Source organism: Podarcis vaucheri, assembly GCF_965113315.1.
Source record: "Podarcis vaucheri genome assembly, chromosome: 7".
NCBI classification, from domain to species: domain Eukaryota; kingdom Metazoa; phylum Chordata; class Lepidosauria; order Squamata; family Lacertidae; genus Podarcis; species Podarcis vaucheri.
The window spans coordinates 93,616,919-93,641,511 of NC_138765.1; the positions used below are offsets into that span (position 1 = coordinate 93,616,919).

The 24,593-nt window shown below is 49.7% G+C and overlaps 1 protein-coding gene and 1 long non-coding RNA gene across 13 annotated transcripts in view; one reads left to right on the forward strand and one right to left on the reverse strand.

Annotated features, from left to right (window-relative positions):
* The window catches only part of ANK1 (ankyrin 1), a 189,089-nt gene that overhangs the window by 157,577 nt on the left and 6,919 nt on the right, over positions 1-24,593 (forward strand). For 7 of the 12 annotated variants that reach the window (XM_082229684.1, XM_082229687.1, XM_082229691.1 and 4 more), the window contains 10 exons: positions 1,438-1,557; positions 2,733-2,817; positions 3,397-3,477; positions 4,606-4,737; positions 6,820-6,966; positions 13,812-14,201; positions 14,297-14,369; positions 17,471-17,720; positions 20,454-20,537; positions 23,525-23,692. In XM_082229684.1, the coding sequence (XP_082085810.1) occupies positions 1,438-1,557; positions 2,733-2,817; positions 3,397-3,477; positions 4,606-4,737; positions 6,820-6,966; positions 13,812-14,201; positions 14,297-14,369; positions 17,471-17,720; positions 20,454-20,537; positions 23,525-23,692 (1,530 nt within the window). Of the gene's footprint in view, positions 1-1,437; positions 1,558-2,732; positions 2,818-3,396; positions 3,478-4,605; positions 4,738-6,819; positions 6,967-13,811; positions 14,209-14,296; positions 14,370-17,470; positions 17,721-19,627; positions 20,145-20,453; positions 20,538-23,524; positions 23,693-23,961; positions 24,100-24,593 lie in introns of those variants that run through there. The other 5 variants (XM_082229690.1, XM_082229692.1, XR_014221487.1 and 2 more) reach the window with 4 other exon arrangements.
* Positions 11,271-13,969, reverse strand: LOC309536557. Its single transcript, XR_014221616.1, has 2 exons — positions 13,866-13,969; positions 11,271-12,551 (listed from the first exon to the last, which is right to left on the reverse strand). It is a non-coding gene; the product is annotated as an uncharacterized lncRNA (long non-coding RNA).

Here is a 24,593-nt window from a genome sequence, read left to right on the forward strand (position 1 = left end):
TTGTTGAATTATCTCCAACACCCTTTTCGTGCTAGTGTTTGGCTCTTGTAAGGTCAATACTAAGTCATCTTTTCAGTTGAGTCTTTTCAGTCTCTGTCTCTGGTATGAGTGTAATATAAGCTTCTTTCCACGACTCTGGTGCCTTTTTCCCCTCTAAAATCTCATTGCAGACTTCCTTTAACGGTTGAACCAGCCACTCCTTCAAAGCTTTGTAGTATCTGGAAGTCAGTCCGTCTGGTCCTGGAGATTTGCCCAGTTGCATGTCCTGAATGGCTCCCTCTATCTCTTGTTCTGTTATTCTCTGGTTTAGATCCACCTTGCTTTGATGAGAGATTTTTTGTAATCCATATTTATTAAGGAATTCATCTATGTCCTCTTCAATTTGTGGCCCTTGAGAGTATAGTTTTTTAAAATAGCTCAAAAAACAGTTTCTAATCTCGTTAGGTTTAGATATATTCTTTCCATCTACTTCTAGGCTTGTAACTGTATTTAATTTCTGCCTTTTCTTCAATTGCCAAGCCAGAAGTTTACCACATTTGTCTGCCGATTCAAATGTCTTTTGTTTCATTTGCTTTATCTTCCATTCAATCTCTTGATTCATCAATTCCATATATTGTGTTTGATATAACTTGATCTCTCTCAAAATCTCCTGGGACTTTGGTTTTGATCTTAATTTTTTCTCTCCTTCTTTTATCTTTTCCAAAATCTTTTCCTTCTTCTCATTCTGCTTTCTCTTTTTTATTGAATTTTGTTGAATCAGAAATCCTCGCATCACAGCTTTACTTGCGTCCCAGATCACTCTTTTTTCCACATCGGCCTTTAGATTTATTTCAAAATAGTCCTTTAAAGTTTTTTGGGCCTTCATGTGGATCTCCTTATCTCGAAACAGGGTGTCATTCATCCTCCATCTAAATTGACCAGTTGTTGTAAGTTTCTACATTCCCCCCTTTTCTCGGTCCTGCCACCCTCACAAGCCCACTTGCATGGCCGTGGGAGAGGGCCTTCTTGGTGGCTGCTCTCAGATTGGAACTCCCTCCCGGGAGAAGTTAGGCAGGCTCCCTCCCTCCCTGCTGTCCTGGAGGCCCTTTCTGAGAACAAGGCGGTATAAATAAATAATTGTTATCATGATAATAATTCTCATTCCAGGAGGCTTTTGGGAACTGACTGCATTTAGTGAAAGGGCTGGTACTGTGCTGTTTTTATTGTAATTTGCTGCATGTTTTTAATCTCTCTCTTTCTCTCTTTCTCTCTCTCACACACACATATTGTTTTAGTTCAATAAATGTATAATTGTTTTAAAATTATTGGGTTTCAAAAAATGTTTTTAGTTGTTTCTGTTTTATTCATAAGCTTAACTGAGTCCTTGTCAGGAAGAAAAGCTGCGTAGTAGTAGTAATTAATAATAGTAATTAATAATAATAATAATATTGGGGGCAGGTGCGAGACAGCAGCCGGGAAGCCAGTGGCTCCTTGTCCTTCCTCCGCAAAGCCATGAAGTACGAGGAGCTCCAGCACGCGCTCTGCCACCTGAACATCACAATGCCGCCCTGTTCCAAGGTGAGTCCTGCCTGAGCATCTTATTTATTTAGTCGTTAAACGCAGGGCTTTTTCCCCAGGAGGAACTTGGTGGAACTCAGTTCCGGCATCTCTCAGGTGAGTTCTGGTGGCTGTCAGGTGGGCACCATCACCATTGTAAGAGATCAAGGAAGGCGTTTTGGTAAGTTCCAGCCACTTTCTCTAGAAAAATAGTACTGATTAAACTTATTAGCCACCTGTCACCCAGAGGGTCTCTAAGCAGCTTACATAAAATATATGTATGCATAAATACATCACCAGATAGAAAAGGGTTGGGGAAAGTCTAAAGAACTGTTAACTGTTAATTGTCTAAAGAACTGTTAACAGTTTCACTAATTGCAGCTGGATGGGCCCTAGCACAGTACGGTGGTACCTCTGGTTACGTACTTGATTCGTTCTGGAGGTCTGTTCTTAACCTGAAACTGTTCTTAACCTGAAGCACCACTTTAGCTAATGGGGCCTCCCGCTGCTGCCGCGCGATTTCTGTTCTTATCCTGAAGCAAAGTTCTTAACTCGAGGTACTATTTCTTGGTTTGCGGAGTCTGTAACCTGAAGTGTATGTAACCCAAGGTACCACAGTACGGTAAGGAATTAGACAATCTATCCATGCAATTTTCGTATAAGAACAATTGGTTTGTTACGGTCTCAGAAAAGACAACATTCAGTTTAATACTGACGCAAGGTCAAGCAAAACTGCAAGATTTCAGTGCAGTAAGGCAGGGCTTCCTCCAATTTGCCATGTGTCTCTGCTCCTCCCTCTCTCAGTAGCTCCTGGAAGCAGGGAAACCACCAGCCTTTCCAGACCCTCCAAGGGTCCCTGTTTTCCAGGGACATCCCTGATTTAGAGAAGCCTTCAGATGTGATCCCGGAATGTCCCACTTTTCCTTAGGATGTCCCTATTTTCATTGGAGAAATGTTGGAGGGTATGGCGTTATCTGACCCCCGAGCCGTCTGAAGGCAGCCCTGTATAGGGAAGGGTTTTTTGGTGATACATGTTTGATTATGTTTTTATATATGTTGGAAGCTGCTGAGATGCTGGCTGGGGCATCCCAGTCCAGTGTGTGGGGTATAAATAGTAACATTGTCATTATGGAATGGGCTGTCCCTATTTTTATTGGACAAATGTTGGAGGTTATGCCTTTCCTTGATGCCCCCAGAGTTCCGGCAGTGAGGAGCGAAGGAGAACGCTGACGCCGCTAGCCTTGCGTGAGAGATACAGCCTCCCCAGCGACAGCACCCTGGGTAAGAAGAGTGGGCTTGGCAGGGCAGCTCATAGGTCAGGAAATGGAACTGGGATTCAAGACGGCCTTTTGCCATTAGTCTGAAGGGAGACATTCTGGTGTCTCTTAGTGAGGTGGGATCTGTGCACCCTTTTATCGCTTCAGCTGTGTTTCTAGATTTTTATTGGATGTTCTTAACTGGTTTTAATTTGAGACGCTTTCAGTACAACTGAAAAGCAACTGATGATGATGATGATGATGATAGGAGCTTTCTGCAGGCAGGGAGTTCATATGTTCCTCTGTTTCCTTTGTGGAAAGCTAGCATGCCAGGTGGCTTGGGTGCCAGACTACTTGATGGTAACAGCTTCAGGCAGTATAGAAATTTTAATAATAATAGTAGTAGTAGTAGAGAAACTGAACAGGATTTGTGACTGAGACCAGGGCAAAGTTGAGCAAGAGACCAATCAGCCTCTTGACCTTGTTAACAACCTGCTAACAACCTGCACAATGCCAGAGAGCCCAGCAGTGACCGTGAGGTTTGTGCCCTGTCTTTGCCCAAAACTTACTCTGCTTCCCCCTTCCTCCCCACCCCCCACCCCAGGCTCAGTAAGCAGCACAGAGAAGGACAGAACAGACATGAAGATGGCTGTTATTGCAGAGCATTTGGGCCTCAGTTGGGCTGGTGAGTGACACTGGTGTCCTTGCAAAAAAGGGGTGAAAGGCCCTTCCAGGCATCCCTTTCATTGTACTTTCATGATTTGTTCTTCTGGAGGCATCGAGGCGCTTATACACAATGTTGCTGCCAATACTGTTTGTGCCTGCAAGTGTTTTGGGGCAGACATACGGCCTCGTTTCCAACTGGCACTTGTTGCGTAACTTCCTGCTGACATCCTGCCATTTTCCATGCCACAAATATTCCCATCTGTTCCCACAACTGACCTCAGACGCTCTTGAGTTCCCAGCACTCTGGGCTTCCTGGGTGGGAATCTTTCCTGCTATTATCCCACACACTCCCTGTGGGTTTTTTTGTTGTCTTTTGTGAACACCCACCTGGCAAAAAAGTCTCCAGAACCCTTGTCTCCCAGCTCGGTCACTGGGATCTTCTGCAGGAGCCTCTTGTGGGTCATTCCCCAAGTTGGCCAGGCTCATTTGGCAACAGAAAGCACTGAGCCTTCAGTGTCATGGGCCCAGTTGTAGGGAAGACTCTGCCTGGGGAGATTCCGCAGGTGCCTCCTGGGCCAACTTGGAAATGCAGCTGGAACCGTTTCTGCTCCATTAGCCGTCAGCAATCAGGAGCACATCCTTCCATATCTGATTACAACAGTTGTGTATGGTTTTTCTTGTGTGATTTCGCACATAGTTCTTGTAAACCAATAATAATAATAATAATAATAATAATAATAATAATAATAATAATAATTTATTACTTGTACCTCACCCATCTGACTGGGTTGCCCCAACCACTCTGGGCAGCATTTTAATATTTTTTAATATTTTTTGGCTGGCTGGGATGTGTCCCTGGATTCTGACAACGCCTCTTGCTTGCCTGGAGACAAGGCAGAGAGGAGCACCGGCCTGTGTGCAGAAACCAGCCCCCTGTGCAGAGTCGCTCCCATTGCTCTCCCGCCACCCTGGCATGTGGCCCTTGGAAGGTTGCTCTGCATGCTGGCCCTTGGGCTGCAAAAGGTTCACTGCCCCCGGCACAGAGGGCCGGTCACAGGGCCTTCCTGCTCCCCCCCCCCCCCGCCATGTCTGATGGCTGCTGTGCTTTGTGTCTCTTTCCTGGCCCCGCCACCCCCCCTCCCTCCAGAACTGGCCCGGGAGCTGCAGTTTGGTGTGGATGACATCAATAGGATCCGTGTGGAGAATCCCAACTCCCTTCTGGAGCAGAGCCTGGCCCTGCTGAACCTGTGGACCAGCCGTGGCGGCCAGAGTGCCAACAGTGCGTATTAGCAAGGGGGCTGGGGGCGCATGGGCTGGAAGAGGGAGGCCACACACCACCCGAACTGAGGTTCCCCCGGGGGACTTTCCTTTGCACATGACCACATTCGATACGTGGCATTCCTTCACGCTCACCCATCAAAGCACATTGGAGCAGCTGGCCATGCCAGACCCCCTCAGGCCTGCTCTTTCCTGGTCTGGGCCGGCAGTGAGGGGGGCAGTGCTCCTCGTCTGTGCATGGCTAGTCTCCCTAAAGGTACATTCTTGGGGATCTTCTGCCAGCGTTCATTTCCTCCCTGGTTGTGAGGAGGGTTACTTTTTCTTCCTTGAAAAGTACCTAGAGTTGAAAGGAAGTCAAAAGAAGGACAGTTTTTCCTACATCCTCTTCCAGCTCTACATGCTTTTCAAGGCGCAAATTCATTCCACCGGGTCCAACTGTTATGTGGACAAGTGAAGCCTGTTTTGTGGAGTTTCATGAAAACACAAATAAACCTCGTGGGTTTTGGTGACACTTTCTGCAGAGGAATACAGGCGAGCTATTCAGAACAAAAAGCGAAACTCGTTATAAATAGCAACATCACGGAGGAATGCAATATAAGGAAGGGAACCAGGCAAGGATGCCCCTTTTCTCCATTATTTTAGTATTGGAAATCCTGAATAAAAAGAGAAGAGAAGAAGGGAAGATAAGAGGCATAGTGTTGGGGGAAAATCTTATAAACTCAAAGCCTTTGCTGATGACCTGATAAAAATGACAGAGAACCCAAAGGAAAGTCTATTGAGAACACTAGAGTTGATAAATGAATTCGGGAGAGTGGCGGGTTTTAAACTTAACACAAAGAAAATCAAATTATTGGTAAAAAAATATGGATGCGCAAGGAAAAAAACGAATTACAAGTTATATGCGGCCTGGAAATTAGCAAAAAAGTGAAATATCTGGGTATATGGTTCACAGCTAAGAATATCAATTTATTCTAGGATAACTATGTTAACACTTGGAAGGAAATCAAAAACAAACTGGAAATTTGGAGCAGGCTAAATATCTCTTTTGGGGGAAGAATTTCCACAATAAAGATGAGCATACTCCCCAAAATGATTTTCTTGTTTCAGTCCATTCCAGTGATAGGGATGGCAGGCTGCTTCAAAGATTGGCAGAAGGATATATCAAGATTTATCTGGAATGGGGGGAAACCTAGAATTAAACATAAATTATTGATTGATATAAGAGAAAGAGGAGGATATAAGAGAAAGAGGAGGATTTGCACTATCAAATTGTTTAGATCTAGGACAAACATTTGCTGGAAATGCAAGGAGGCTGAAGGCACATGAATCCACATGTGGTGGAACTGTAAAAAGATTAGATAGTTCTGGGAAGTGATTTATAGCGAGCTGAAGAAAATGTTCAAATGTTCAAATGTAATGAAATTCCAAAAAACTTTAGGAGAGTCTTTATGTATGTTACAGTTGCTGCCAGAATGTTAATTGTAAAAGGCTGGAATGGAGAAGATATCCCATTCAAATCAGACTGGCAAAATAAACTGAGAGAGTATGCTGAACTAACGAGACTATCAGCAAGGTTATGAGACGTTACAGATGAAAAATTTAACAGAGAGTGGGACATATATAGTGTTTGTGTAAAGGAACATTGTGAAAATATTAATCTGTTGGCAGGTATTGACTGAACTTCTGTGGGTGAATAGGATAATATAATACTTAAAGTAAGCCAAACAATGTGGAGAAAATAAAGTGAAGTGCGCATCCAAGAAATATAATCTGGGAATATAATGGAAGATGGGAGGTCACGTTGAAATCAATTGCAAAATGGTGTTAAAAGCAAATAACTGAGGAACGAACGACTGTAATTTTTTTTTTTTACCTTTTATGCTGTCTTCAACATCTAATGATCATTTTTGTTATACAATTTTCAATTAATAAAGCATGGGGGGAGGGGAGAAAAGAAGAAGAAGAAGAAGCTTGCAGGTGCTGGCAACCTGTTCCTGCTGCATTCCATGATAGATGGCTGCAAAAATGAATCCCCTGCTGTCACGTCTGGCTGATATGTCTCCTTCCTCTTCTCCTTTGGCAGTGGAAAACCTGTACACGGCTCTGCGCAACATAGACCGCAGTGAGATCATCAACATGCTGGAAGGCTCCTCCCGGCAAAGTCGTAGCCTGAAGGGAGACAAACGCTACTCCAATCGGGATTACTCCCTGTCGCCCTCCCAGATGAATGGTGAGTGCCGGCCCAGATCCTGCCGCACCAGATCCTTGCCTGGTGTCTCTTGTGAACCTGGAGTCATGTGCCCAGGCTAGGCTTGCACAGGTCTTTTCAGTGTGACTGCCCCTCCCTCCCCCCTCCCTCCCTCTGGATTTCTGCTGCCCCCTTCAGCCCATTTGTGGTCCCTGAGATCAACCAGCTACCTGCCTGCTAAAAACCCCTCCTGGCTGGCAGCTTCCTTCCCCTTTGGCCTCAGCTAGAACCAGCCAACTCTAAGCTCGCACCCTGGTGGGGTGGAATAAATCCACAGACCCCCAGGGAATGCCGTGGGGGGAGCAGGTGCTGGGGCACACTGGGTGGCTTTGGGCAAGGGAGGCAAGAGCAGAGCTGGGAGGGCTAGCGAGGGCCACAGCCAGGTCTTAAAGAACAGTTGGGAGTGAGGACACATCCACATTTCCACTGGTCTCCTAGTTTTCAGTTTGCCCCACCTCTTTCCTTGGGAAAACCCACTCTTTATCACTGAAGCAGAACAAACACCCATCCATGGGAAACCCATTCAGTGAGGAGGAGGAGCTTTTCCTGGGGGGAAGCAGCGAGACAAGCGGAAGGGTGGACAAGCCCAGGGTCCTGGAGTCCAAGGGGCAAAGTGGCTGTGGTGCCATGTGCCCCGCTGCATACAGAGGGCACTGGTGGTCCATAAAGTGAATAGCGGGGGGGGGGGGTTCCAGACTGGGATCCTGGCATTAGGAAGCGGCTTTTGCAGAAAGATAGGCGGTAGGAATGCAGACTTGTGGCGATGCAGGGGGGAGGGGTAAGGAGCACTCCTTCTGTGGTGCACAGAGATAGGAAAACCTGCGTAGATCCAGAGAGAGGCTGCCCTGAGAGAGGGAACCTGAGGTTGGTGCAGAGAGAGAAAGAGGCCCTGCAGTGGTGCAGCTCAAATGGCCTCCAGGGATCAGGCCTTGGGTGGGTGCAGAGAGGTTCTGGGCTTTGAAGCCTGGACTCTGGGCTCCAGCTATCAGTTAGTCGCATTGTGCATCAGGAAGAGGGTGTGGGCTGGTGGGGCTTGGTGGGCCCTGGGAGCCAGATCAGCAGCCAACCCTGTGCTCAAGAGTGCTGCGCACGGGGGTTCAGAGGTGTGCGCGCTCATTCCCTCCCCTCCCCATCCCAGTTCAATCTGCGTGCTTCCACATGCTATCAGCCTGAGTTGGCTGGCCAGTTGGCGCCTATCCTGACCGTTGTCCTCCGCCCTGGTCCTGACCTCTCTCCTCTTCCTCCTTTTTCTCCTCCACTGCCTGTCTCCACTGTTTCTCTCTCTTTCTCTCTCTCTCATTTGACCTGAGCCGTCCGTCGGAGAGCTTTTGCCCTGCTGATGAATGCATGCTGTGCCTGGCCGGACCTGGCAGCCGTGTCAGGCTGAATGTTGCCACTTTGCCCTTTGCTGCTACCCGCCCTCCCTTCCTGGCTTCCCTTCCTTGCCCAACGGCTGCTAGCAGAGCCTGGGGAAAGGGGAAGGGCTTCCCTTCCGCCTGCTGATCCCAAAGCCCCCCTGGGCCGCTTGACTCTCCCAAAGGCCAACCCCCCACCCCACCCCCGCACGGCTGAGCAGGCAAAGTCCAGCTGCAGCAACTGTGGAAAAGCTGCATGGAGCAAGAGTCCCCCTCACACACACGGCACACCTGCCGGAGGCCTTTGCTCCCCTGATTCCCCGGCCACCGGGTGAAGCAATTGCCCTTCCTGTTGCTCTTTATCCTTAATTACACAGCACTATCAATAAGCGGCATGGTGCTTTATAGAGCTTCGCTAATAAATAGGTCTTGGTCCCCAAGGAACTTGCAGCCTAAATGTCAATAATGGGGGAGGCAAAGAAGAGAACGGGGTGGGAGATCAGTCTGGCAAGGAGTGAACATGAGCAGATTAAAGCTACAAGGGCTCTTCAGAATCCAAAAACTCACCTTTCCTATGAAGTCTCAGAGTAAGCCCTTTAATCCTCATGCCCACCTGTAGCCAGGTGTAAGGAAGGGGGGCTACAAATGTTCCCCAGCATCCCTGCTTCTCCTTGACTCCTCCCTTCCCTGCTGAGATACACTGAGGTGCGTCTCACACTTTCCCCAGGCTTCTTGCCAGCTGCTGTGGCCCAGATGCCCACTGCGGGTGCCTCTGTCCCTCTTGCAAAATTGCAGCAGGTGGGTGGTTCATTCCTTGGCTGCCTGAAATCTGGTGGGGGCATCTGGGAGCAGCAGCTGCCCAAGGGCTGCCCAAGGTCAAGAGCAGCTGTGGGGAGCCAGTGGAAACTCTGGGAGCATTGTACTAGGATATGCATTTCTTGCACATTCCTTGGTTGGAGAACAGCCTTGGTAAAATAAGAGAGGTGTCCATTTCAGAGAATGCTTCTGTCTCCATTCCCATATTGTTTTGGAAATGGAATTTCTCCTCATCCTTCGTGGGTTTTGTGCACTGTGTGATTTTGGAGCAAACCTTCCCATTTTGGCTCATGCATGGTTAAGATGAAACTGCAGAGGCACCAGCTTCCAAAGGAGAAGAGGGGGCAACATAATGCGGTGCATGATGTCACACGTGTGACATCAGGACATCGGAGGAGCCAGGGTGGAGTCAAGTGCGGCAGCACCTTCAATGGCCACCGGCCAGGGGCTGCTTCCTCGCTCCTTCCTCTCCACTGCAGGACGAGGAGTTGGCCACTGAAGCCTCACCATCTGTAGCCTCCTCTGCCCCTTTTGAACATAGGGGAAACCCCTCCCAAAAAACATTGGGGGCCCCAAAAGGGCTTGGCCCCTAGGAGATGGGGTCCTTTTCACAGACCAAGCTGCCCATGTACTTCTGAGGTGGCCCAAGAGCTCTTTCTTCCCTTCAACCCTTTAAATGCTTTGAGCTGGAGAAGGGAGCGTGTCAGTGCCCGCTGGGTGCAAATGAGCCAGCAGAAGGCCGGCACGTTGTATTTATTTACTTCATAAAATGCATGTACCACTGGGTTTTAAGGGGGGGGGACTTAAAGCAGTTTTTTAAAAAAGCAATTCAATTTTAAATAGAAAGGGTTTAAAACAGGTATCATTAGAAATTATTCAAAATCATTAAAATCATTCAAAATATGATTAAAATCAACAGTAGCTAAAAATGCAGCTTCTACAGGTCTGGACAGGGTTGCAGAAGCAGAAAGGTTTTTAGCAGGCACTGAAATTAATATGGCAAAAGTGTCTGCCTGATGTCAATAGGCAGGGAGTTCCAATGTTTGGGTGCTGCCAGATCAAAATATAGATTTCTTATGAATGCTGGACAGTGTGATTCCTTTTGATGCCTGAACAGGAAAATTCAAATCATCAGATTGGAAGGGACCACAAGGGCCATCTAGTCTTACCCCCTGCAATGCAGGGATCTTTTGCCCAACGTAGAGCTCAAACCATGACCCCGAGTTTAAGACGTAGCCATCCATGACACCCACCTCCAGGCACACATATTTAAGGCACATGGGGCCCAACTTGCTGGGAATTTCCCTGTCGCATGCCCCATAGGAGCTGTGCCCCCAGAGATCCAGCTGCCTCCCCCTCTGCCACCTTTTGCAGCGCTGAGTGACAGCAGGACCCCAAAAGAACAGCACCAAAAGTACTGTGGCAAAGAGGGCTCTAGTCCACGGAAGCCTAGAAGAGCCCATGTGGTGTTCTGCAGCTACTTCAGCACACCTTAATTAAGGGGGGAGTCTTTAAAATGCCCCAAAACTCTTTGTTGGCTTTGGGCTACAGTGGAATATGTGAGCCAAAGCACCCTGTTTTCGGAGCTGGTAATTTTGCACTTGGGGACCTGATCCCGGAAGCCTCTCCTGTCTGTGCACTTACGTTCAGAGCCATAGGCAACCTGGCTTAGCAGCCCTCGTCCCGCCAAGTCTTCCTTCTTTCCGAGTGCCAAGTGTGGGTTGGAGCAAGGCTCTGCCCTTTGGCTGAGCCTTGAGCCTTCTTGGGAACATGTGGGAGAGTTGCTCTCCTCCACACCAAATTCCCAGAGAGAGAGAGGCATTGCAGGTGAAGCTGCTTTGAACCAACAGCAAAGGGGTAAGAGTATAATTATAGTACCTAAGATCTTCAGGGAATGCTTTTGAGTTGCTTAGATTCTTTACAGCCGTTCTCCCGAATCCCTGAAGTACAAGACTGGTTGCAGCTACTCGGTGTTGAGAGAAGTTCCTTTTGCATATGGTCAGAGGCATATTTTCTCTACCTTTGAGCCCCAGTCTCAAAAACCTGGTTCCCTCTCTGGCTTAAATGACAGTCATTTTGAAGAGAAATGAAAGTGAGGTTTGAAAGAGACTCTGCTTCCCACAGCATTTACACACATTTTATTTTGTCTGGCTGCTGCCTCTGATCAAACAGGTATTTAAACAATACCCAAACACTCATGTGGAGCTAAGTCAATTAGTGGCATATTTGTTCCACAGGGCTTGACTGTTAAGCCAGGCAGAGAACTGTAGCACTGAGAGGGGAAGATGACCCTGCTAATAACTCTTGGCTCCTTTAGCAAACTACAGCTCCCAGAATTATTTGAAGGAAGCCATGGCTGTTTAATGTGGCTGGTATCATAGTGCTTTCATAGAATCATGGAATCGTAGAGTTGGAAGGGACCCTGGGGGTCATCTAGTTCAACCCCCTGCAGTGCAGGAATCTCAGCTAAAGCATCCATGTCAGATGGCCATCCAGCCTCTGCTTGTAAACCTTCAAGGAAGGAGAGCCCGCAACCTTGCGAGGGGGACCGTTCCACAGTTGAACAGCTCTTACTGTCAGGAAGTTCCTCCTGGAGTTTAGTTGGGATCTCCTTTCTTCTAACTTGAAGCCATAGGTTTGAGTCCTACCCTCCAGAGCGGGAGAAAACAAGCTTTCAGTGTATGGTATGAATGTGGCCTTAGTTGCACAACAGATTGTGCAATTTGTGGCACAGCAGGCTTCTGCTAGTGCAACTGTTGTCTTGAGTTCCTGTGTTGTGCAATATTAAAACTGACTCTTCCGCTTGTGCAAAAGACCTTGTGCTGGTGGACAGAGGTCACTGGATAGAACCCTCAGTTTCCAGATGCAGGAGTGGGATAAATGTGTTCTCCTCTTTCAAATCACCTCCAACTCCCCCAAAGGGCAATTGTCAGTCTTCAGCTGTCTCTTCATACCCAAGGCCAAGATGGTACTCTCTCTCATTCCATGTAGCCAAGCTTATTAAACTGACCGCTGAATCTTGCCACAACACTGGGGTTTGAACAGCAGCTTTCTCTGCATTTGAGGGGAGGGAGTTAGCATAGGGCCAGGGCTGCCATATTTCAAACAGTGAAAAGGTTTTAGCTTTTCTCTCTTTTTTTTGGCAAAAATGGCACTGCCGGCATGGTCTGCCATATGTCTGGATTTTCCAGGACGTTTTACTGATTTCCACCCACACACTGCAGCTGATGGCACACCATGGGACTCTCTCACACATTCCATTCTCCAGGATCTTGGCACCGCTCCCTCACTTGGCTTAATAGTAGGGCCGGCCCTGATTTCATCTGCCTTATAGGGCGAGGCCAGTTCTTTGAAGCTGTGGGTTCTTGGAAAGGAGTGAGGGCCTCCCTTCACTTTCTGTGAACAGGAGAGAATCAAAAACCAAATGAAAGAAAACAGCTTTCAGTGAAACAAAACATATAGATAATCCCTAAGTCTTTAATATTAAAATGAAATTTTTTAGTAGACCAGCACATTTCAAGTCAAAAAACTATGCTTTGGAGAGTGACAGAAAGTGAAAGCAGTTCAAAAAATGAACGAAAGATTGTTTTCTATTTCATTGTTGCCTCTCATATATAAAGGCAATCAATATGTTTGATATATATAAAATAGGAGGGCACGTTGAGGTGCTACATTCTGGACTCTTTATGTTACTATTAAAGACTTGAAGGGAGTTTTCGTACATAAGGCATCAAGGTTTGATGTTTTATTGTGTTTTTAATATCCCATTGGAAGTCGCCCAGAGTGGCTGGGGAGGCCTGGCCAGATGGGCAGGGTTTAAGTAATAAATTATTATTATATTATCATTACAAGGTGTTTTGTTTCTAACTTCTGCTGAAATAGAATTTATAATGCAATTGCACAAAAAGGCTTGTTTGAGTTACAAGTCCCTCTCCTGATCTTCATGTTTGATACTGATGACTAATCAGTCATTTGCAAAAACTGAGTGAAGGAGAGAGCAAGGCATCAGTGCTACTTGAGCCTTATGTACGGCAGTGCTTGGCTTGGTGACCTTTGTTTCCTGATCAGGTTTTCTTTTTAACACTCCCCACTGCCCCATTTCTGCTCTCCTTTACGCCTGACAAGGGACCCTACATTATTCTCTGGGAAACCAGCGCTAGGGGGACACGCCAGGAGGCAGCTGAGGGCAAGGGCTCCAGGGCCCACCAGAAACACGGCACGGGGCAGGGCAGGGCAGGGAACCTTTGGCCTGCCCAGCAAAGCTGGACTCCAACTCCCATCAGTCCCAGCCAACATCATGGCCAGAAGTCCAGGACGATGGGAGCTGTAGCTCAGCAACATCTGGGAGGCTACAGGTTAGCTGCCCTGGCATCCGTAAAGACACGGGGCCTTCGCTTCCCGTTTCCATTTGAAATCTGCCATTTGGGTGGCAGCCCATCTTTGGGGGCGCTCTCTCCACCTGCCCACCCCCAATGGTTTAGCTGGCTTTGCTCACCACCCCAATGGCTGTGTTCTCTTGGACCGATGCGCGTTGGGATGTAGACCTTTTGGCGCACAAAGTGTGCACCCCCCTGCGTGCCCCGCCGGCTAGAGGTTGCGTGTCCTGCCCTGCGCCCTGCAGCACCTTAGCCTGTCGCCCTCTGTCTGCCCATGCAGGTTACGCTTCGCTGCAGGACGAGCTGCTCTCCCCCGCCTCCCTGCATTACTCACTGCCTTCCCCGCTGCGCGCTGACCAGTACTGGAGCGAGGTGGCCGTCATGGATGCCGTCCCCATGGCCGCCAGCGAGCAGGACGCCCTCATGGAGATGTCCGACATGCAGGTGTGGTCCTCGGGGCTGACGCCCTCGCTGGTGACTGCCGAAGACTCCTCGCTGGAGTGCAGCAAGGCCGAGGACTCGGACGCCACGAGCGAAGGCCGGTTCCCGGGGCAGCTCCTGGAGGATGCGCATGGCCCCGACCCGCTGGGCTCCATGGACCTGGTGGAGGACGACACAGTGGACTCAGACGCCATGAATGGCCTGATGGACATGCTAGAGCAGGAGGAAGGTCAGAGGTCAGAGGGGAGGAGGCCAGGCGGCGAGCGCCAGGGGGGCCTCTGGGCGGGAAGCCGGGTTCCCACAGTAAAGTCTCTCTCGTTTCAGGCCAGCAGAGGGTGCAGGCCCGCATCACCGAGTCGCCTACTGTCAGTCGGGTCATCGACAAGGGCAAAGAGAGGTAATGCACTCCCCGCTTGCAGGGATGCCAGCCATGGGGAATGTCCCGTGTGAGTCTCTGGAGGCAGCAGCAGGATGGATGGCAGCCAACAGACTGAGGTTGAACGTTTCTGGGGGACAGGGGGCAGGCTGGTGTGGGGGACTCCCTGGTAACTGTGCCCCTGAAGGATCAAGTGCGCATTCTGACAGTCATTTTGGACTCACAGCTGTCCATGGAGGTGCAGGTCAATTCTGTGTCCAGGGCAGCTGTCTGCCAGCTCCATCTGGTATGCAGGCTGAGATCCTACATGCCCACAGACTGTCACCAGAGTGGTTCATTCTCTGGCTATCTCCCACTTAGACTACTGCAATGCACTCTACATGGGGCTACCTTTGAAGGTGACTCAGAAGCTACAACTAATCCAGAATGTGGCAGCTAAACTGGTGACTGGGAGTGGCCACCAGGACCATATAACAGTGGTCCTAAAGGAGCTATACTGGCTCCCAGTATGTTTCTTAGCACAGTTCAAACTGTTGGTGCTGACCTTTAAAGCCCTAAACAGCCTTGGCCCTGTATACCTGAAGGAGCATCTTCACCCCCTTCACTCAGGCCGGACACACTGAGGTCCAGCCCTGAGGGCCTTCTGGCAGTTCTCTCATTGCGAGAAATGAGGTTACAGAGAACCAGGCAGAGGGCCTTCTCAGTAGTGGCGCCTGCCCTGTAGAACAGCCTCCCTTCAGATGTCATGTAGATAAACAACTACCGGTATTTGACTTTTAGACGACATCTGAAAGCAGCCCTGTATTGGCTGTATTTTTAATGATTGATGTTTAATTATGCTTTTTTATGTGTTGGAAGCTGTTCAGAGTGGCTGGGGCAACCCTGTCACATGGGCTGGATACAAATAATCAATGTATTGTTTTTATTATTTTCTTGTCTCTAGCTCAGTGTTGCATGCCTTGCATGTAGGTGACGCTAGGTTCAATTACCTGTATCTCCCCTCAAAACACACCTCGCCTAACACAGGAAAGGCCTGGAGATCTGCTGCCAGTCAGAGGAGACCAGAGGCTGTTAGATCCATGGGCACAACTGGATTTTTGAACTTTACTCTGGGTGCCAACCCATCTGGTCACTCCTTTGCTAACGGGAACCCGTTGGGTGCCAGCTGAAATCTCCAGGCTAGTTTGAAAGGCCCCTTGCATAGAGAGCATTGCAGCAGTCACTCCAAGCAAGGGGTTACTAGGATATGAGAGGCAGGAGTCACCCCTCTGTTCTGCAGATTATTTGTCCTTTACTGGGTACGTGCATTGGGGGGCAGACTCAGGAATGGGGTCCATTCTGCAGTTAAATGTGGCCTGTGGTGCTGGGCATCGCTGTCTGCATAGACAGTACTGCGCCAGCTGGCCCCCCTTGCAGACGATCCAGAGCAACGATATAAGAGCTAAGCTGGAGTGCCTACCCTGTAAAGGGTGAGTTTCAAAAAGACAGTAACTTCCAAGATTTGGAAAGGCAAATTTGAGCAGGAGAGTGGAGTGTTGGAAGAGTCTTTGTTTTGCTGTAAACAACCCTCCCTCCCGGGCCCGGGAGCGACCTGCTTTGGAGCCTGTATAGAGGAGCAGAATTTGACAGCTGTCAAAGCTGTCAAATGGACTGTTAACAGTGGAAAAATTGCTATTTAAGATCTCTCCGGATTAAAAGGAGTTACAATTGAATTAAAATTGTTGGAAACAAAGATACAATAACAGGACAGAGGAGTGTTGGAGAAAAGAACATTAAGTAACCAGATTCCCTCTAGGGGGAATTCTGTGGAATTACAATGGCTGTGGGTGGAAAGATACTGAGAGAAATCGAAAGGATGTTTTCACTGGTGGGAACCTTACAGGAGCAGACTACAGCTATGAGTAAACAACTGATGACCTTGAATTCTGAAACAAGTAGTTCTGCTGAATGTAATGAGGACCTGAGTGAGAAAGAACCCACAGCTGAATTCGAAATAATAAACAAAGAAGAGGAGAAGACAAAACAAGAAAGAGAACAAGTTAAGTGGGAAAATACTAACCAGAAGCCGACATCTGGAGAACACAAGCAAGGAGACTATTGGATTAAATCCATTTTTAGCTTACGAAAGATACAGAAGACGAAAGTGGAGGCCCTGGGAGTTTATGGAATTCAGGAACTTGAAATAAAGAAGTACAATTGGGGCCTCCACATAGACTTTGATTTCGACTATCATCAAGACTCAGGCCTTGTGGAAATTCTTCAGCAGTTGTTTCTAAATATGGGAAGAGACTATGGACTGATTGGATTGATTGTGAAGGAACTCTTTCGAGACTCGATGACCGACAAAAAGGACTACCAACAAAACCGGCGGAGAGGGACTGAAAGAGATTTGAGAGCCTCGGACGTGCGGAACCCAGGCTAAAAACTGTTACTTTGGACATGTCTTGGGAAAGGACGCAAATCGGGGATGGGAGGGAGGGAAGTATTTAAATTTAAACAACACTCAAGACCAGGGGGTTTAGTTAATAAGAAAATTATTCAAGAAAAAATGAGAAATCGAGGGAAGAGAATTGGGGCCCAACTTAGGGAAAATTTATTTTTGCTTTTCTTTATAAAAGGATTAATATCAAGATGGAAAAGGAAATGCCAACTTGCTGACATAAATTTGGGAATAGGGATGCAAGGGAGGGGGTGGGGGGAAGTCAAGGACTAGGGTTAGAAAATAAGATTTTCGGAAATTATATATGTTTGTTGTCTTTTATGTTTGTTTTGGTGTTCTGTGTTTTGTTTTTGTCTATATAAAATGTGAAAACCCAATAAAAATATTAAAAAAAAAAAAGACAGTACTGCGCCAGCTGGACCAATCAAAGCGCAGGGTTTGTTTGGAGTGAATGACATAGTGTTTGATTTTTAGGTGTTAACTACGAACCCTGGTTGGGTGTATCAATTACTCAGTTTGGGTGGATAGTACAAAATGTGGGGTTCACAGTACAGTTTAGGGATGATCCCATGAAGCTGTCTTGACTCCGTATGAGGCAGCCCTGTGCTTCGCCTCCCTTGGCTTGCCTGCATTTCCACGTGAGCAGAGCTGGTGAGTCTGTGCTTCTCTCCTTGCTCCCTAGGCTGGGCAACTGGGCCGTGGAAAGCACCTTCATCTCCAGTCTGTCGGACCTGCCCAAGGGGGTGTCCTTGAGCCCCCCGGCGCTGCGGCAGTCGGTGCCCTACAGAGTGCGGGGCCGGGAGAGGGAGAGGCCGGATCACACCCGGATGGACTCCTCGGAGGAGAGGGAGTGGGGGCTCCAGCCTGGGAGGCGGCAGGGCCTGGCTAAGTGGCTGGAGGAAGCTGACAGCAGCATATTTGGACAAACACAGGTAGGAGAGTGCAACATTCCCTCGCGATTCCCATCCAGCAACCCCTGATCAGTCCGTAGAGGCAAAAGAATAAGCCAAGTCAAGGCACTAGATAAGCATCGTGGGCGGGATTCACCAAAGGAGCTCCACCCTCACCAGCCCTGCGCAAGGACTTCCACTTGCACAATAGAAAATGGGCTGGGAGAGGGGATGGGAGAACCCTCAGAACAACATGTGGAACAAACATCACAGCATGAGATTAAATTTCACCTCATGTATATGTGTAGCACAGATATGAAAAGATTTTAAAGCTTTACAAACAAAACAAGGCTATACAAGAATATTTAAACTATATACACTGCTGAAATGCAGGCACTCTAGGGAATATTGCATCAGTGTGTTCTGAAATATCTATCTTTGCTGACGGAATGCAGCGTTCAAATGCTCGTGGCACTGGAGCCATGAAATGTAAAGATACAACACGCCCAAAGCTTGATATCCTGAAGGTGAAGGCTGACTTTCACAGTCCCCATCCCCACCTACGAGCCCAAGCGCAGGGACCTAGAGCAAGGTGGGGAACGGAACAGGAAATAAGGAACTTGCCTTCTGCAGAGTCAGACTATGGATTCCCCAGCTCAGCATCGCCTTCTCTGAAAGGCAGCAAGCAGGGAGTCTCTCCCAGCTCTACCTGGAGATGGTGGGGTGGAACCTGGGATTTCTGCGTGCAACAGATGTTCTGCCGTGGAACTGCAGGAGGTGTAGCCCTTTGTCTCTGTGTTCCCTTCCCTCCACACGTGGAAGGGAAGGGAAGGGTTTCAGCCGCCCTGAGCCCGGCCTTGGCTGGGAAGGGCGGGGTATAATTAATAATAATAATAATTATTATTATTTTAGGGAGGAGGATTTGCACATCCAAGGACTCACTGAGATGGACAGAAATACGTGGGGGGGGTTATTTTTTTAAAAAAATCAAATTTGACACATCACTAAATCATTTTTAAAATGAAACAAAACATTGTTGATAAGATTGCACCCATCAGGTGTGTCAAGTGGTGAGAGATTCCCCTGACAGGTACAGTATTTCACTGCACCCATTAAAATCATGCTGTCTCTTGGGGGGGGGCAGCAGAGTAACACTGCAGTCTCTAGTTGTAGCAGGGAAGCCAAAAACCAGGCCTCCTTTCCTGGGTCCAGCAAAGCAGCTCAGTTCATGCTCTTCGTGCTTTCGCTCAGTATTTCTTACCCAGTGAAGCAGACGCATATCATTGCAGGCCCTTGGCTGGGTAGGTGGGTGGGTGGGGGGACCAAGGCTGCAGAAATCTTCTGCCAGGATTCAGCTGCTGGGATCCAGAGAGAACTATTTCAGGGGCTTCAGCATCACTTGAGTTGCCTGCCGACACTCTGCTGGGATGTTTGGCTTCCAATTTGTTTCACTTGTTGCTTCTTATTTGATAAGGTAGTGGCTTTTGCCAGCAGCTTTGGGGGAGATGCCTTTGGCTAAAAAAAGGTGTGTGTGCGGGGGGGGGGGTATGTCAGCTAAATGAGAAGGTTGCTCTGCTGACATTTGCACTCCTGTGCAGAAGAAGCTCATTTGCCCCCCCCCTTGCTTGGGGGAGGGGGCTGGCCCAGCAGCCATGTTCAGCCTCTCTGCTCTATTTATATCCTGGCCAGCCAGCCGGCCTCTTCATTGCTTCCTAATTGGGTAGCGCCTGGTTCTCACCCAGAGCCAGGTATGGAGGGGCCAGAAATAGAACTGCCCAGGATGCCAGAGAACGGGGGGGGGGGAGGGGGCTGCTGTGCAAGACATAGGTGCACAGCCCTCTCCTAGGTGGCTCAGGCAAAGCGTGCTTCTCAGCTCTTCGTGCCCAGGGGCACCAGGAGACCCCAGGCTTGATTGCAGGCTGGGGGCAGGCCTTGTGCCACCTCCTTGCCCTGCCTGGGCTTTGGAAGAGCACTGGGTGACGTTGACAAGCCCCCCCCCCCCCCACTGCTGCATCTTTGTGGCCGAAGGAGGGGGCAGGGAGCGTTGGCCAGAGCCTCCAAACAGCTGGTCGGGGGAGGCTAAAATTACAGCAGCTTTCCTACCCAGCCCACCCCCTACCCGCTTCCCAGTCGTGAGCCAGAGGCTGCTCCTGCCAGTAGCCTGGGCAGTGCCCTCATGCCATGAGGGAAGGCCAGCGTTAGGCTCTGGGCTGGCTGGGCTGGGGTGGGGCAGGAGGTGGCTGCACCATGTGGGGCTTCCTGACCCAGCTGCTCATCAGCCTGGTGCTGCTTGGCTTCTTCCTGGTCAGCTGCCAGAACCTGCTGCACCTTGCCCAGGGCTCCTTCCGCTTTATGCTGAAGCACATCCACCAGGAGCTGGACAAGGAGCTGGGCGAGAGCGAGGGGCTGAGCGATGACGAGGAGCCCGTCTCCACACGGGTGGTGCGCCGGCGAGTCATTGTCCAGGTAGCTGGCCGGAGGAGGCTTCCCCAAGACTGGCCGGGCCGGTGCCCACCGACCCGCCCTGGATGGCACTCAGGGACGCTGTGCCAGGCGTCACTCACTGGTAGTGTGGCGGAAGGGCGCCAGGGACAAGGGCAGGGCATGGAGCGAGAGGAAGAGCGCTGGCTTTGGCCCAAGAGTTGACTTTCTTTGAACCCCCCGTGGGGCTTTGAGAGGATGTCCGCTGCTCTGTGCCAGTTCTGGGAGGGTGAAGGACTTTGTGGTCCCCTAGCAATCTTGCTCACTCTCCTTTCTGCTTTCCCAACCCTCCAGGGGAATGAAGCGCTGGATATTCCAGGGGAACAAGTGACCGAGGAGCAATTTACAGATGAGCAGGGCAACATTGTCACAAAGAAGGTGAGTGGGCTGCCAGGGGGAGACGGAGGGCAGAGCAGGAGGCAGCAGCCGGGCCAGTCGGCTCCAGGCTCCCCGAGAAGCCCTTCCTCCCCCTCACGCTAGAATCCTGCTGGGCTCCTGCGCCTCCAGGCTCTTTTCCTTTGGGCCAGAGTTTTGCTCCTCACATTGCCTGCTTGCGCTCAGTGTGACACACTTGGACGTTACCCCAGAGTGTGCTGGCAGGAACCCTGACAGGTGGGCTTGGTTGTTTGATGGGGTCTCGCTAGCAGTAGATGAAGCAATTTCTGTCAGGACTACCCAGCCCAAGAGGGTTTGTGTTGGGGTTTTCTTTTGTGGGGGGTGGCTTCTAGTATGCGCATGCGCGGGGGGGTGACCTTAGTTTGCTCTGTAGGATGCAGCTTGACTGACTTGCTTGAGTCATATTCTGCCTCAAGGTAGCTCTTGGTCTGAAGTTTGAGGGTTAATTGGGGTGGATGTGGAAATAAGGTTGGGTGATGGAATTAGCCTGTGGGTCAGTTCCTGATCTTGATTCTCCACCTGCTTCACTAGCAGCAGCTGATGATGATGATTGCAAAAGATCTAATTATAGGGGTCCTTACGTGTGTAAGAGAGAGAAGCTCTGGTCATCCAAAGGAATGTGTGTCGGAGCACTGAGATGAGATGGGAACTGTTCTGATCTTGCCAGTCTGACTTGGCTTCAGCCACGCTGGCCTTTGCTCCCTGCAAACCTTGTTGTGGGAATTTCATGCAGGAGCTGAATGAAGAGGGAGGTGAATGACCTGCCACAGCACTGGGTGGGAGAGTGAGCCTGTAGCTTTCTGCAAGGCCCTAAAAATACCAGTTGGTCTAAATCGGGCGCAGGGCCAGGTGCTGGGAGGCAGGCAGAGGTCAGTGCTGAGCGGGGAGAAGGAGAAGGTATCTGAAGAAGTGTGCATGCACACGAAAGCTCATACAAATAACAAACTTAGTTGGTCTCTAAGGTGCTATTGCTATTTTGTTTCGACTACGGCAGACCAACATGACTACCTACCGATAACAGGGAGAAGGAGAAACCCAAAGGGTGTAGGACCTCTTTTGCTGAATTCCTCGCTCCCTTGTCTTGTGGTGAGGGTGGCCAGATGCAGAAGAGGGGAGGGCTCCTGCGCCTTTGGGTGGGGTTGTGCAGAGCAAGGAATGTCAGCCCGTGTCGCATGTCATGCAAGATACGCCTCCTGAGACTGACATTCCGTCCTCCAGGCAATTGTCTTCTTTTGCCACCTGGAGAGAGGGGAGATTGCATTGCACAGTTCTTAGCAATGGTTATTACTATTATTATTAACTAAATTTGTATACCGCCCTGTACCCGCAGGTCTCAGGGCGGTTACAACATAAATGTGATTATGATGTTGAAGATGATTATTTAATACAGCACTGTCAATGCACATTGCACTTTATTGAGTTGCAACGGCAGAAAGAAACGTTTCTGCCCAAAGGACTTTGCAATCTACTGTATTTTTCACTCTATAGGACGCACCGGATCATAGGACGCACAGGACCCCCACGCACAGGGGGAGAACAGGAAAAAAATAATTCTCCCCCTCTCTGCTCAGCGCCCGTTCAGCGAAGCGGCAGGAGATACGGAGCCCCTTCCATTTCTCCTCCCGCTTCACTGAAGGGGCGCTGCGCAGCTCTCCCTCTCTGCTCAGCGCCCCTTCAGTGAAGCGGTAGGAGAAATGGAGCCCCTTGTGCTGCACTCTGAAGGCTTGCAGATAGCTGCCTGAAGCCCCCGGAGTGCGGTGGGAGTTGAAAGCAACGCGAAGCCTCCGGAGCATGGGGGGAGCTCTCCCTCTGCGCTTCGGAGGCTTCGTGTTGCTATCGCTGAAGCCAAGGAGCCTGCATTTGCTCCATAGGACGCACACACGTTTCCCCTTCATTTTTGGAGGGGGGAAAGTGCATCCCATAGAGCCAAAAATACGGTAAGTCAGCCTTCCTCAACCCTGTGCCATCCAAACCTTTTGGACTCCCAACTGTCATCAGCCACGGCCAGCACAGCCAGTGGTCAGGGTTGTGGGCACCAGGTTGGGGAAATCTGAGTGTAGCAGCTCATGCTGCCATCCTAGTTATCCTCCTTCCAACATTAAATCTCCCTGCACTCAGTGGGAATGACTCCCAGGCAAGGGCACATAGAACTGCTGCCCCAGGGTCTGAGCTATGAGCCAGGATGTCCCTAGGATGTCAAATCACTCAGCAGGTGATCTTAAGCAAATGGCTGGCTCTCACCTGGAGGCCATATGCTGGCCTGCCTTATAGGCAGCCTTCAACCTGGTGCCCCCTCCAGGTGTTTTGCACTACAGTTTCCAGCAGCCTCAGCCCGCAGGGATTGGTGCATGCATGGACCAGAGCAGTTCATGCAGTCAGCCTCCTTTCTGTATTCTCAGAACGACCTTGTGAGGAAGAGAGAGAGAGGCTGGTCCAACATCACCCAATAAGGATTTGAGGCTGAGCAGATATATCTCCCTTGTCAGAGCCCAGCCTTCCTCGACCTGGTGCTCTCCCAATGTTTTGAACTACAACTCTCATTAGCCACAGCCATATAATACTGGAGCTGGTGGGAATTGTAGTCCTAGAGCACCAGGTTGAGGAAGGAAGGCAGCTGTACACATTCTTGCAAGATAATGTCTCTTTGCCTTAGTTCACAGAGGGAAACATGATGCCCTCATGGTCTTTCAACATTCCAAAGGTGTCTGTGAGTGATGAATAGGTATTACTGCTATAAAATTAAATTTGGAGGTAGTGGAGTTTGTTTCATATGGGCAAATGGGGCCCTGCCCCACCATTTGGGGCAGGTCCAGGCTCCAGAACAAGAGATCAAGGGCTGTGGTGCCTCGCAGGAAGGCACGCCAGGCATCCGGGGCTGGAAGGGAGAGCGGGCAGGCTTTCCGAGGGCTGGTGGGCATCACTTGAGGCAGCAGGAGACTGTCTAAAAGGGCTGCACTTAATTTTTGCAGATTATCCGGAAGGTGGTGCGGCGGCTGGAAACGGACGGGACAGGGGACGCACGGCAGCACGAAGAGGTGATTATGGAAGGCTCCCTGCAGGAGCCTTATGCGCTGGAAGCCCAGGCTAGCCGCTTCCCGGCCCATGCCCCTTGGCAGCAGGAGAGTGCAGGCAGCAAGGTACCAAGCCCCATGGGCCTCCCAGCCCCAGGGCTCCAGCTGCGTCCTCCTCTCTGTCGTCTGTCCCCCCCCCCCTCGCCCTTGCCTGGTGCAGCAGGACCCTCTCTTTCTGCCCATGCCAGGCACTTTGCTGCAGGAGTCCCCTGCCGCCATCTGACTCTCCTTCTCCTTGTGTCTCTCCGTCCCTCTGTCCGTCCGTCTGCCACCCCCCTCGTGGGTTTCTCTGTGACCGTTTGCCGCTTTCCTGTCTCTCGCTGCCGTTTGCCCAGGAGGAGGCTCAAGGGAGTGTCTCAAGATCGGAGCTTCTCGGGGGCAGGATGGGGGCTCAGATAGTGAAACGAGCCAGCCTGAAAAGGGGGAAGCAGTGACACCCCCCACCCCCCACCCCTCGAGTGGCCTCTTTGGAGGTAAACACCCCTTTGTTCTTACTAGCAGCTGGGGGGGCGGTGGCCGTGTGTCAACTGTGGTAGGACCTAGCAGTTTCCCTTGGAGTCCCTCTCCTTTGCCTGTACAGTGGTACCTCGGTTTAAGAACAGTCTGGTTTACGAACGATTTGGTTTACGAACTCCGCAAAACCGGAAATAGTGTCTTGGTTTGAGAACTTTACCTTGGTCTAAGAACAGAAGCCGAATGGTGGAAGGTGGAAGGGCACCAGCAGCAGGACAGCCTCATTCGGGAAAGCACGCCTTGGTTTAAGAACTATTTTGGTTTAAGAACGGACTTCTGGAACGGATTAAGTTCATCAACCGAGATAACACTGTATATTATTATTATTATTATTATTATTATTATTATTATTATTATTATTATTTCAACTTGTATCCCACCCTTCCAAAGGAGCCCAGGGCAACAAACACATTAACACTAATAACAAATTTCAAAGAATTATAAGCAGAGGTTG